Genomic DNA, 14,771 nt, shown 5'->3' with positions numbered 1-14,771 from the left:
CTTGTTTGTGCAATTGCACAGGAAATCTACAGTCAATAACTGAATTTGTTTTGGAGGAAATGTTTAGATACATATTGCCATCATGCTTTCCCCAGCCTCTCATCCTTAACTTAACCATCCAAAACACATGGCTCACCCTAACCTGGACTCTGAACCAAACTTAAATTCAATTATAATGTCTTAACCCCTTCTAAACTTAAATTGAAGCTTAATCTCGCTGGGAGCGGCAGAAGGTTCCCACAAACAGCCTCAAATAGCCAAAGGTCCCCACAAGTATAGCTATACTAGTTTGCACGCACACACACTATGAAACGTACTTCAGTCTCCACAGTCTCAGTAAGCGCTTTGCTTTTTGTGTAATCCACCAGTTGTTTTTGCAGGCATTCATCCGTCTGGATGTCTGTTCGATAGTTTTGAACCATATTTCCAGGAGATTACAAGGAGCTGGCCTGGATACAGGAATCTTTTGACGGATCCATAATGGCATAAGTTCATTCCAATCCCGCATCAAACATAAAACACCAACTCTTTCATCCTAACTTGATCTGCAGGATTGAAAAGGAGCAAAGGGAGCAATTCAATATCCGTTGAGATTAATGCCGATGCGGTTGATTTTTTTTTTTTTTAGCTTTTTCAGCATTATTACAATAGTCTCTTTGATTGTTTCCCCTCCTTAGAGCCTCAAGGAGCCTCTCCTACCACAATTGTGGAAAACGGTTGGGTCAAATCTTCGTTTTCACTCTATACCTGGTTGATCATTCAGGAGCATCAGTGATTTATGACTGTGTTGTCTGGTGACTTTTATCTCGTCTGACTTGTACTTTGAGCATTTTACAAAACAAAGAAACAAAAAAAGAACATTGATTTAAAAAAAAAAGCTTGATAGAGGCTTGCCGACGTAAGAACTCAAATGTTACGATATACCTTGAATGCATGCAGCCACTCACTGGTTGATGGTTGTAAATGAGCAGCCTTATCTCCTGACAAATGTATGTGAACTGAGTTACTATAGTTTAAGTTTCAAAGCAGCATCCAGCCCACACTTGTCTGTCATCTTCATGTCCTCCTTTATCACATTTTTTTTGTCTTTTTCTTCTTTTAACTGGTACTTCCATTTCTAATACTCTTCACTCAGCGTGCAACCCTGTCCTCCCCAAGTGTCCAAACCTCTTGTCCCCCCCCAACTGTCTGTGTCTGTTTTGTGCTAGAAATAAAGTACCCCAAACTCATGTTTTGTTTGTTATAATCAAGTGTGTGTCCATCCTATGCTCTCCCCCAGCCCAGACTCCCCCGGGGAAATATGGCCTGTCATTGCTGAGAAGCAGGTCAGAATTCTGTAAGCCCTGCTCAGTGAGGGAGCTGTAACACCGACAGCTCTCCACTTACTAATAAAACAGCCCAATCCTGAGTACTTTCAAGCTTTTAAGTTCATATCAGCCGGCTCCAACAGAACCAGCACAGCTTGGGTGTGCCACCCTTATAATAAACAGCGGCGGCGACCAGTTTGAGGATGGACAGGTCAAGAAATGCTCATCGACAGCAAGATTAGTGAGCTGGGCTAACGAGCTGTGAGAGTGGTCTGATCCCTCTCTCTTTCGATCCTTCCCCTTGAAGTAGATGTGTGTGATGTTTGGCCGGACTTAACAGTCACTCCCAACGACTGGTACCCAGGCCTCCACAGCCACTGACTCCTATGAGTATGCCTTTGAACCCATGGAGGAGACAGTTTCAGGCGCGAGGACCCATGACCGAGGTGTGTGAATAAGTCTGCCTGATCCAGCGCACGCTGAAGTATGTGTGAGCATATGTGAGAACAGAGAGGCTGCAGGCAGGGAGATCGACCAAGGGCACAGAGGGTTCACCGGCAGGATGCCCAACTCTGACTTAAATATAATGAGACCTGCCTGGCTCCACTGTGGCCGTGTGCCCTGCTTTAATGTGGAATGTGAACCGCTGGCAGACCTTTTGGGGATTAAAACCAAAGGCTTTGATGTAACCGAAAAAGCCACAAACAGGAAATGTTAAAGTTTGTATGAAATCAGTGAATGAAATAATCGTGTTGTTGTGTCTAAAATACTCTCTGATGCATAGATACGTACATGTACCTGCTTTGACTTAAAATGTGAAGCAGGGAAGTTACTGTAGTTTCTGTTGTCCTCAGTGAACGTGCCCAAACCGTGTGTATTTCATGTGACATGACTTTAGTATCAGTAGTACCTGAGAAGTAAATACGTGATGCAATTGCAGTCTGACTGAGCAGCCGATTCTTTTTCTTGTTAATTTGCTAAGAGCCAGATGTCACACTTCAGATTAAAGTTCAATATCAATATAGAAACTGTTTTAGAAATGTAGAGATTGATCACGGCCAATACCCTTAATTTTGCATGATCAGTGATGGGCCGCTTGCTCTTTCGGACACACTGCACCCTCCCCAAAAAATGTGTTGTTAGAACACAGAAGACAGGTTTTAAAGTTGATTCAAATCCATTACGATAGACAAACGTGCAGCTGACAATGAGACGTGCGCAGCACCCCAGTCTTGGTTAAAGTTACCATATGTCTCTATGATTGCATTTTAGGTCGCCATGACAGATCAAATCTGAAAGTGAAAAATGCCTGGCAGAGGGACGATTGCAGCACTTTGACAGGAGAAAGTAGTTGGTGACATTCGCTCAGCCTCATTTTTTTAAAGTGGTTCATACATACTCAATTATTTTAAAACAATATCCACTGTTTTGGGATTTCTCGTACGGCCGTGCCCACTCAACGCAATCTTTGGAACCCAGACAGAGACAATAAACCAAAGCTCTGCTCAAAAAACATCATTAGATTTACCTCTTTAATTGATAGACGCCGCCTGCTTGTGGAAAGCAATATGTGAATATGAAACCAAAACCGCCAACAACTTCAATGTGTTGTTTTCTTCCTCAATCTTGAGAAAATAAAATACACACGGAGAGGGTCAACAATTAAGTTCACAAAAATATGGGAACCCTTTTTTATTACATTTTGAAGCTTTAGAGGTCTTGTCATCTTGAGAGTGGTCGTGGACATCGTCCATATTTCTATCTTCTCTATATGTATTTTGATGTCATTTCGATTTCATTAAGACCAGGGTGCGTGGGGGATGGGAGTGAGTGTGGGGTGGTTTGTTTGTTGTTGTTTTTTTCTCTCAACTTTTTATTTAAAATGACTTGAACTGACCTGATGGTATAATGTTGTACATCTACGTATGATTTTATGTTTTCAATAAAAATACTGAAACAAAAAAAGTACAATTTGATATCATTTGACCCCAAAAATGTTATTTGTCATTTCTTTATGACATTTGCTGAATCAGGCACCACATCCTGCATTGCATATTGCTCTATATCGTTGCATGTAGTGATGTATGCATTGACCTCTGCATGTTCTTGGTGTGTGGAAGAACAAAGAAGTGAGTAGAATATACCCACTCACACACAACAGACCCAGCATTTTCCTGTTGTGCCATGCGGGAATCAAACTTGGCCCTTTGTTCTGTGAGAATGCAGTAATGAAAAATCCACTGAAAAACAGCACGCATGAGCAAAATAGATACATGAGAGAGCTCAAAGATTACACTTGAAACAGTCATGTCAGGAAGGTCTGCTGCATGGCTGGTGACAGAGAGGCAGATTTGCTCAAGGAATGCATTCATTAAAATGTGTGGTTGCTGCACATAGGTGATTTATGGCAAACAGCAAGATGCCAAACAGTGGCTAGTGTGTAAACGTTTAGGTCTCTGTGCATTTCATTCAATGAGTATGTGGTTTGGTAGCAGAAGTTGGTCATTTGGGTAGTGCTTAAACTGTCTTGTCAAACCTGACACAAGGAAAAAAAATGTCTCCAAGGAGCTTGTGTATGCATAATTATACAAGCATGGCTGCAGTGATTGTAGCTAGAAGGAGATGTGCATGATTCAAATATGAATGAAAAAACATTTGGTGCAACATGTTTGTCACTTGATATCAACTGCCGTGCCAGAATAAAGCTTAAAATTCCTTCATGTCAGATGGGTCACTGAGCCATCTCTCATGTAAGGTTCACTGGCTTCAAGTGGCTAAACCTTGAGTTCTATCTGGTTCTTACTACACTACAATCCATGTGGCTCCAACACTTCCATTTTAATTTGCTCACACAATCTTGAAAAACAACATGTAATCCCCGGTTGAGACCCTTGTGCAAACAGGGACCTTGACAAATCAGCCCCTATAATATACTAAGCAGACAGATGTTGTTAAAGGCTTGACTCATCTGCTTGAAGGGCTCTTTGCCCTGCTGAGCTTAGTTGTGATTTTTCTAGGCATATAGAATTACACACCTGTTATTAAGGAGTCATTGTGTGATGTCACTTCTGGTTTTAGCATACTTGTAGAGTCACTGTTTTATGTCACTATAAGCATAACGTGTGCTATTTTTCCTTATAAATCTATCATACCGCTAACTCTGTTTTGAACCGTCTCTCAAATCATTTGTGAGCCTACATCTCGTGGTTTTGGCTTTTGTTTGATATTTTGCCAGGACGCTGTGCATCAATTCTCTCAGTGGGTGAGGATTTTACATTCCCAAAAAATGATTTTGTTGTTTTGAGATATGAAGTCATATTTAGGTAAATATTGTATCGTGCATTTATATATCTATAAAACAAAATGAACAGCATCATCAAATCCATGTACACAGAGTGCATTGCAACCAAATGTTTTGAAGTCAACCACCCATAATATTAGTTACGCATCATGTGTATTGATGCGGTTAAAAAAAGAGCAGCTTTATGTCCTGTGACCTGGATCTGATTCAAAGCAATTGTGAAGCTATACCATCGACGTATTTCATGAATAAATAAAAGGAAAGGATACAGTGATAGAAAAATATAGATTTTGCATTAATTCACATCTGCTATTTACTGATAGTTGATTCAGATGGGAGTACATTGTATTATGGAAGATGTTTTTATAAACAGATGAACTCAGAGTGTGTGTCATTTGCCAGCACCTAGCACTTTCTATGCTGTGTCCAAGTGGCCTGCAGGGAGGGGCAACCACTTAAAGCCAGTCTCTAAGTCCCCAGGGCCTTGAGTGGATCCTGACCTTTATTCTTTACACTGTTGCTCTGGACCGTACTTGAAAAGAGGAAGGGTCTGTTATTCATGCTCTTAAGGGTTGGGGGTCACTGGGGATTGATGGAAAACAAACAATGCAAAATAAATGTGTATTTGAAATTGTGCTAAACACATAACTCATATTCAAGACAAGGGCACTGTGTTGTGTGATTCCAAATGTTCCTAGATGACATTCAAATTGGTGAATGTGCTGTCTTTGTGATAAATTCAGCCCCTCAGCACTTGGACCCAGTGAAAGATTCCAATAGACAGTGGGGGGGGTTGGGCGTTTAAAACGACCTTTTGAGGTACACACCAACAGGCAGTCTCCCGCAGACATCATGTGCTGTCAGAAGACATGAGCCACAACAAAGGACTGAAGAAATAGCTGCTTCATCACAATGGGAAGATGATGGAACGTGGCTGGCGTTACAAAAGCCTTAACAAGATAAATGATTAATTGGGCCAATAATAGCCATTAAGTGATTTCTTACCATATGTTGTGGGGATCCACAGAGAATCTTCTTCCACAAGCAGGATAGAAATTACCAGAGGAAGTGTAGTGACCCACATTTCATCGAGGAAAATCGGGGGGTAACCCCCCACTCACCCAACTGGCACCCCTACATAACCCTAGGCGACCGGATTGGTTCATTACACATGGTCAGCACATAAACCACCCCCACGCATCATGTCCACTCTTAAAGGGTGGCCTGCCCCCACTGATCTGTAGCATGAAGACCAAACAAGGACCATCAGATTCCTTCACTGTCCGATTCATATCAAAGAATACCTTCACCGTACGTCCTTTCTAGCAGGAAGAACATAGAGCATCAAAATGCTAACAAACCAAGGAAATACAGACATGAATTAAAAATAATTCACAGTGAATTTATTACATTCAGTTCACACAATAAGTGATCTGAGCGCAAACATTCTCTTAATCCAGTAAGAAAACAAAAGAAAATCTACGACTTGAGTCTGGCCGCAGTAACCATGAACCTCCAATGGTTGACAAAATAAGAGTTTCTTCTCTTTATTTTCTATTTCTATTTCTTAGACAAACGCTCACACAAACCCATCTGAAGGTTAGCTGCTCTGTTCACATATGGCTTGAACTTTTAGCTCATCATGTGTAGTATCATGTCTTGTATATGCAGTGTCTATCTTGGTATTTGTTGTGCGTAAATTCTCATTCATCAGCGTCAACTGTCAAATTGTACATATTTTCAGTTTTACATGAATTCATATGTTTCTTCACATTCTCAAAAACGAGCAACTCTCTCCTTTTGGAATTCCATCCAAAAGATTTGGTAGCAGTGAACACTACTACCACCACTACTAGTACTACTACTTCAACTAATGGGGGTGGTTATATTTAGAATAATTCTTTAATAATTAAAAATTGACAAACATGCATTGCACTTCAATTCCCAGAGTATATGGAGCAGAATGCAGTTGAATAAAAATGGATGTTGCCTGCCGTACTATTGTAGTGAGACATAAACATTTTACTTTCAGTTTTCACTGCTACTCTCCAGCATAAGAGGACATCACAGTCAATTTCAGTTGTGTAACTGATTTTTCTGCAAACACCACAACACACCAGGGGCTTTTAAAGGTGTTGAGACCAGGTTGTCACTGCTCTAAAATCTTTTTTCCTGTTTAGGTGTAGGTGGTACCTACAAGCCATCTCACACCGGAGATAAACGTCCGTCTGTATTTACTAGATCTCAACACCTGCACCTACATTTAACTGGACACATTCACAAACAGGAAGGGATGCACTGCTGAAATGCATTTATTTCACATGTATGAGTGTTAGATCGATAGGACAGAGTTGCTCCTCATCTCCAGGACAGTTTGCTTTAAAATTGTGTGAAATTGTGTTTGGCGTGAGTGTGTCTGCGTGCCCTGCAACAGGTGTCACTTGGTTAGTGATGAATCACTTGACAAAGTCCTGCAGATGAGGGGTTTGTTGACGGCTGCGCCCACATGGAAGTGATGGTCGCCATGTTGCTCGGCGTCAGGTCGGGGTGAGCGCTGTCATTGGTTAGGAGAAGAACAAAGCACTGCAGCACCATATATAGTATGTGACATCACTAAACATAAATATGACCATCAACCTGGCTTTCTGCGTCTCTCTTTTTTTAATGATGGTCAATTCCTGTGTTTGATTGTCTCGTTTATTTATATATGACATTATATTATGACTATAGTCTTGCTAGAACTGAAATGTAAAACACAAAAAATAGAAATTAACAAAACAAAAAAATAATTTCACTCCAATACTCTTCTTCTGAGTCGTAAGTTGATTTGAGTTTCACAACCCCATCCGTTTTCACTGACTATCAATTTTCCAAAACAGTGAGGTCGTTTTAGTCACTGGTATTTTGAATTCAAATAAAAAAGCAACCTGTTTGTTTGCAAGTAAATGGCGCCCCCCTGTGGTCGTTAACGCGTCATGCGCTGGAGCATTTAACGGTGAAGAAAGATTTTAAGAAGAACAGTAGCGTAACAAACAAGCTCAAGTTCATACACATCGAAAGTGTGTGTGTTTCGACTAACAGACGAACCCGTCTGGCCGTATGATGACAGCTATAAAAGTTTAAAATACAATGACGTTGTGATTTTCTAACGTATAATCCATTGGTTTCGAGTCTCAAGTCTCAATAAAATGTAAACTCGTTTTTATGGCCTCCATCTTGGACTATGAGGTGCATGATCACGTGACCAGGCTGCAGCGCCACTGGACAATCTAAGGTGACACGTTTTTTTTTTTAATTAGGTGGCAAAATGGAGAGAAGACGGAGCTCTGGTGGAGTTCTTTGCAAAAGTTGTGGACAACAATTCACACTTCCAGGTGAGTCTTTCACGACAGCTGCGTAGTCGCGACACAGACCTGTCGTACTTTCAAGCAAATGAGTCAGGTAAATGAATTCAGGCTTTTGTGAACGGTCTTTGTCGGCTAGCTGTCAAGCTAACAGCTCAACCTGTTGCTCCCCGAGGTCGCTGTGGTCTCTATTTATTTAAAAAAAAAAAAGAGTTATTCCATGTTTTAATCTTTATTGGTGAAAATGTAATTATTGAATAGTATTGAATATTCCCGTTTTCCAACTGTACTATTGAACTTGAACACTTTGCCAACAGTGAACAAAGTTTATTTGTTTAAGGTTTCATTGTGGTCATTAGGTTTCTTAAATGTGGTGTTCTTTTTCCCTTTGTTATTTCAGAAGATGGTGTTGAAGGCAATCTTCCTCGAACTCTTGTGTGCAGTCACACTTTCTGCACTAGATGCCTTCTGTCCATCCAATGCACTGGTGTCATTCTGTGTCCAGAGTGCGAGGTAAACTAAGCATTTTGGACTTTTACACAGCTAAATTTAGGTAAAATTGTGTTTCTGAAAAGTGAGGACAATTGAATGTTCCTTTCAGGGCTGTCTCTAATGACTAGTTTGATAGTCCACTAGTCGTCAACTAGTTTACAGGTCAGCTCTTCGCAAACATCTGATTTCAGTCTTAAAGCAACAATGCGTAACATTTAGACATAGATTATTTCCGTAGTTCCTCCGATGGCAGGTTTCATTTTGAACAGTCCAAAAATCCCAGAGTCAGACTCTCCAGCTTTCTGTTCAATGCTCCCTTGGACTATGTAACCTTCTCTGGGCGAGACGCCTGGAGGCGTGTTCTGTGAGTGGCGTCACAGCCCCAACTCCTCACCCACCGTCACACTATACGGCAGAAGGGCAGCGTGACCAACAAGCCGAGTTCCTTTATTTACATCATGGCAGAAGAATGGACTGACAGACCATCCTGGACAAGTGCCAATATAGGAGATGCATTTACAGCCTGGCAGTAACTGAGAGCTACATAAGCCTTTTCATCTGATCCTGAAGTGGCAATGTTTCTACTCAACTTGTAAGTCATTTTTGTGTTCACTGCTGTTTCTGTTGCATTACCAAATCATTAAACAATTGTCTATATGTTATATATACAGTATGTTTACAGCAAAACGGTTGCTGAAACGGCATAGATACATTTCGAGTATGGTGGAAATAGTTATTCAATAAATTGTTTGCCAGCGGAAATGATTTGCTCATGTTCTAACACAATTATGGATCTCTGCTGTTTGTCGTATTGCACTGTCGAAGCGTACAGTGAACATATAACTATCTAAACCGATTAGCCACAATGCTAATAATCGCACTAGTCATGTTAGTCATCTGTTGTGAAAAAGAGTGTTTGTACCAGAGGCATTATTAGTGCTTACCACGGGTCTTGGTTGTGTTATCAAATGTGGGGAACTTATTTTTGAGATGAGTAAGTGTCCCTTACTCATTTTATTGTGTTTAGCACAGTATAGTCTAGATATAGCCTGCAAAACGGATTACCTCTGACATTAGCCTAACGTTTGTGGCTAACATCTGCTAGCATTTATCAGACAGAAAATTAGTTGATTCACTGTCATTTGCAGTGTTTATGGTCCATCTGGTTTGGTCAAGTGTAACATGTTATATCTCATGTTCTATCTTGTAGCTGCTGCTGTTGAGTCCTCTGATCTGCAGACCGGATCAGAGCTGATGAGAGATGTGACCAGCTCTATATTTCATCATCCCTGGCGATTGTTCTAAACAATAATAGTTTCCAACTCTGACGTCTGTGTCCACAGTCAACTGAAAATAAACGTGTGAATGCTCACGCTCCGATTGCTTTTTGTCATGATGTAATAAACCCAGAGGAAAAACGCTGCTCCATCATCTTTATTATTCTACAGTGCTGTAGGCGATTGCTAGAGTAATTTGAGTACTTGACAGCAAAAAGAATCATCAAGCAACATGCAACAGGCAGCATGTCACACACGCAGCAAGAATGTTGGAGCTGGCGGCACATGCTGAGTAAGTGTTTAAAGACAGTCTTGCATGAGAGCATTACCGCCGAATCCGAAGACAAACGCTATGACCTTTGTTCGATGCAGGTGTTCAATGTTGCAGCAGGTCAATTGCCCCGATACCAGCTAAACTTAACAGTGTTCAATTTAACGTTGCTGTACCTACCTAGCATGGCGCTAATTTTCTTTTAATACCGTTGGATGTGTCGCTACTGTATGGAAATCTGAAGGTTAATGTGGAAAAATTCAACAAGGTGTTAAGATGAAAGTAAAAACATGACAACATTAGCTGAGCTGTTATGTCAGCTATGCTCATGTAGAACTCCTATAACAACCTAGGTGTTCACAAATACGTCATCAAGACATGTCTGAGTTATTCAATCTTAAGAAATGCAATTATGGTTTCTCTTTTCAGCACATCATTGTCTCGGACACGAATGGGCATGGTTGTAATTTAAACTCTAATTTGAAAATAAAATTCTAACATTTTTTTTACTGACCTTGTATGTGAGCGTGTTCCTCATCTGCAGTTACTCTGACCTAAATGATCACAGTTATCGTTATCCTGGTAATGTTACAATGTGCTCAAATGTTCAATAAAACTACTTAAATGCACTAAAATTACTTCAGTATTCAGTGAAAAACAAGAATGTGCAAGCCAGGGGTCTGCTGCTTACTTTCAGTTGACCTGTACGCAGCATTTCTGGCTGTCTTGCCTTTTAAATGTGTTGGCTGTAGGGCGCCTAAGACTCCAGTCGGTCCGTGGGACCTAAGAAAGCGTTTCCACTGTTTGTTGTGTAATTTGATTTATTTGCTTGTTAAAACACTTTTGAGAGAGATTCTTTTTATAATTATTTGGACTACAAATCGAACAGCGCATGTATGACGTCAGCTCAGAATCTGACTCTGCTATGGCGCCGAGGCACATGTATTACAAGGTAGAAGATAGCAAAATTAGCATTTAATACTAGGGCCATACCGAATTGGGAATTTGTGGCAGATTGTTTGTCAAAGAAAGTTGGTTTATATAATTGAATATTTTTGACATTTTTGCCATTCTTCTTTTCAAATAATATTCATAAAAAAATTTAAAACCATAACACAATTTCCCACTAAATAATAGGCTGATAATGTAAACAGAAGGGTCTAAAGATAGTTTGGTTGAGCGCTCACTGCAAACTTCAATTATGTTCTTGCTCTCCAACACTTATAAGAACCAAAAACTTCAACACTATATGCAAGCTTTGGATCACACTTAGAACATTGCAATGACCATGGTCGGAACTGGCTGTGCTAAGTACTTAACGGCATGGACAACAAAAGATCCAATAAAGAGGAAACACTTGATACACTGGCCGTTAAATCGAAATTGTTTCCACTTGTGTGGAGCTGCTGTGTAGTCAGTGCTGTCACCGCTGAAAGTGGAGGACTGTGTTGGTGGGTTTGTGTATGGGTTGCCGCACACAAATTTGGCTATGAGTGGGTTGCCAGAATTTTGTTAGCGGAGTTGCAGAGTTAATTTCTCATTTTCACATTTTGTATTTAAAAAGACGCATAAGAATCATTCAAAAATCATTGTTCAGTTCGGAGACTTGTTGCCACTGAAGCCGATTGTTGCTTTTTTTTCACTATTCAGCCGAATATATTTGGACAGAGAATGTTTGGTGCATCCCTATAAATACTTACCATGGGTGGGCAAACTGCAATGGGCCGCAATTTACTGTATATCACAACATATTAAGGTGGCTGTAGCTATTTGCATGTGCCAAATTGTACTGCATCTGTGAGGACTTTTGGTTCCAGGTTGGTTCGGTCCTCCCTGAAGGTGGAGTGCTTGGCTTACAGGAAGACACTGGAATCATCGGCCTCATATACATCTCTAAAATAGACAAGAAAAGGTGAGATGCTACAAAGTCATTAAAAAAATTTTAACCTACCCATGTGTTTTAAGGACCTGTCATTTGTGATCTTGTCCAGCAGGATTGAGAAGCAAGTCATTCAAGAGCTGTCTGATGCGAATAACAATACTGAGAATACAGAATGGGTATGTTGAGCCTTCATTTAGCTCTAGTTCAAGAAGTTATGCATTCAATGACGAGTGCTGAGAGTGGGAATGATTTGCTTCATTCTGTAATTTGCAATATTGCATGCATCATTACGATGCATTGTTTTTCGTAAGATAGTTGTGGTGATTTCTAATGAACTTTTCCTGTAGGAGCCTGTCAAAGATAAGACGGCCGTGGGGTTGGTGGATGAAGCATTGGCTAAAGCTGTGGAAACCCATGCACAGCTGATGAAAATACAGGAGGTGAACTTCATTTTTTCATCTGTTGTGTTGTGGGAGGTACATGATCTACGAACAATGCAGGACATTGTGTGTCTGTAAAGCTCTTCCTTGACATACTAGCCCGCATGATGACAAAAATAACAGAAAACTCCCTCTTATGCTGGGTAAATTAAACCAGGGCTGTCAAAGTCAACAATGGATGTTTTTTTTTTCTGTACAGAAACTAAGGATGGGTCTGGACAAGCAACTGAGAAGGGAGACTGTTCGCCTCACCACAGACATCCGTCTGATCGCTGCAAAAGCTATTAAAGCCATTCGAAAATGGTATGTCTTAATGCCAGTTCTACTCTACATGTGACTTGACTGTGTTTTCTGTTTTAACATCAAAAACAGTACCAGAAAAAACTAAATACGACAAAGAAACACACAAACATATACTAGGTGCCAATGCTATTTTGAAGTGTTTCCGTTGGTTCCCAAAATAATAAAATAATGTTGCTGGAAGGGATTTTCTCCAAATTAAATCTGAAACTGAGCAATGAGCATGGCATGCCATAAATCCTTTGAACTAAAATCAAAATATGACCAGTTTTACATTTATATTCGGTCACGCAAACAAATTGTTGAATTTTACTTCACGTGATTATGCCAACTTACATTTTCAGACATTTAGTTTCATAAATGCTTTTCCATAAAGATTAGATATTGGCAGGTGGGCTCATGCTTCTCTAGTGAAAATAGCTATTATGATCTTTTAATTGGAAAAACACCTGTTAAACACTTTCAGTTGTACACTTTTTAAATCTTTCGATCAAAAAAACAAAACAACTCCTTATTAGGGATGCTCCGATCAGGATTTTTGCTGCCGATCACCACCGATCACAGATACTGATTCAGACTTGTTTTCACATACTTCTTCAAGGAGGCAAAAAATAGAAAACCCTTGCAGAATGCAGTAGGGATGCTTCGATCGTTCGGTCACCGATCATGATCAGCCGATTTCAGTGTGACCGGTGAATGCTGATCACTACCTGTCATTGCCGATCACAACAACCGATCACGTGTGACAGCTGTTGAAGACTTGATGAAGTCGCTGCGGTTGTGATGCGTCCGCTCCTCCCTACTAGTTGCTAACTCAGCAGCAGCCGAGAAGCAGCAGTCTGCCCTTTTTTCAATATTTCACTTAAAGTTTGCATCGCGCAGCACATGCACGGCAAAATGTTGTGCAGGGAAGCGTGTTAAAATTTTAAATTTGCCATTTAAAGTTCCAGCACTTGACGGAGCACGGAGAGTTTTCCAGCCTCATGACGGTGAGACAACTGGTTCCTCAGCAGCAGGCTGTTAGTGCAGCTGACGCTTAATAACACCCGCCGGTCCAAATGTGACATTCAGAACGCTAGGTTAAGAAACAATCAGTAATTTCACGGTGCTTGATGAGCAGCCTTTTTCAGGTGTTGTTTATGCGGACAAGGAAACGACTGGATCCGTCACTGTTTTGGAGTCAGGTGCAGCGTTCGTTAGCCACCTGAATCTGAAACTTTTAAAAACGTCCGGAGTGAAAACTTTCATCAATGCAGTGCTCTCTGTCTTGGAGTCCCGCTACAAGCAGCCAGTATGTAAATATTTCACGGACATAGCCTCATAGTCTCGAGACTCACCAAACTGCGACATCAAATGTTTTCTAGTTGGTCCTTTTAACATAATGGTTGCAAGCCCTTTTTTCTATTTTTTGCCACCTTGAAGAGATATATAAAAACATGTCTGAATTACAATGATTTAATGGTTCATATTTTCACATCATGTACACAGAAAGTATCAATTCATTGTCAATCCATGTGATCGGTATCAGTGATCGGCAACAAAAACACTGATCGGAGCGTCCCTAGAATGCAGCAACTATTCTGTCAAAAAGACTACTGAATAACATTTATTCAGTGTGAGACTTAACAGTTTGGTGAATCTCGACAAATCGTGAAATATTTACATACTGGCCCAGAAAACTCTCAGCGCTATGTCAAATGCTGGTGCTTTAAATGGTGTATTTAATTTTAATGCGCTGTCCTGCACAGCGTTTTCCCGTGCATGTGCTGCAGGATTGAAAGAACCTTCACGGCAGACATCAGAATCAGAATCAAATTTATTGCCATGGTCAGTGGGGAGCCCACTAACGAGGAAAGTGTTTAGCAAAAATTCTCCAGAGATACATTGAATAATAACTATCCCAAGGTGCTCTGTGTTTGGATAAAAATGTCACAGGGAGTGGTGTTGTAAATGACGTCCTTTGAATTGTTTGTATTTTTTGAGTTCAACTAGAAAGTCTGATATAGTTTAAAAGGGTAGGAATAGATACATTTGTATGTCCTAGTTCTTTTGCTGATTTTATACCTAATGCTCAATAAACTGCAGATGCAAGTTATTTGCTTTTTAGATTTTTATATTTATTTCACAATTATTTCCTCTTGTTTTGTTTTTCAAACT

General features: G+C 40.3%; 1 protein-coding gene across 4 annotated transcripts in view; it reads left to right on the top strand.

The window, feature by feature from the left end:
* The window catches only part of rnf17 (ring finger protein 17), a 60,783-nt gene that overhangs the window by 26,982 nt on the left and 19,030 nt on the right, over nucleotides 1-14,771 (top strand). For 3 of the 4 annotated variants that reach the window (XM_053876849.1, XM_053876851.1, XM_053876847.1), the window contains exons 2-7: nucleotides 7,908-7,982; nucleotides 8,353-8,465; nucleotides 11,810-11,904; nucleotides 11,984-12,050; nucleotides 12,222-12,314; nucleotides 12,514-12,617. In XM_053876849.1, the coding sequence (XP_053732824.1) occupies nucleotides 7,916-7,982; nucleotides 8,353-8,465; nucleotides 11,810-11,904; nucleotides 11,984-12,050; nucleotides 12,222-12,314; nucleotides 12,514-12,617 (539 nt within the window). In that variant the 5' untranslated portion in view covers nucleotides 7,908-7,915. The remainder of the gene's footprint in view (nucleotides 1-7,907; nucleotides 7,983-8,352; nucleotides 8,466-11,809; nucleotides 11,905-11,983; nucleotides 12,051-12,221; nucleotides 12,315-12,513; nucleotides 12,618-14,771) is intronic. The other variant, XM_053876848.1, reaches the window with a different exon arrangement.

Source organism: Synchiropus splendidus, chromosome 10 (genome assembly GCF_027744825.2).
Source record: "Synchiropus splendidus isolate RoL2022-P1 chromosome 10, RoL_Sspl_1.0, whole genome shotgun sequence".
NCBI lineage: Eukaryota > Metazoa > Chordata > Actinopteri > Syngnathiformes > Callionymidae > Synchiropus > Synchiropus splendidus.
Note: the sequence above shows the minus strand (reverse complement) of the source record. Positions and strands in the feature narration are given on the sequence as shown.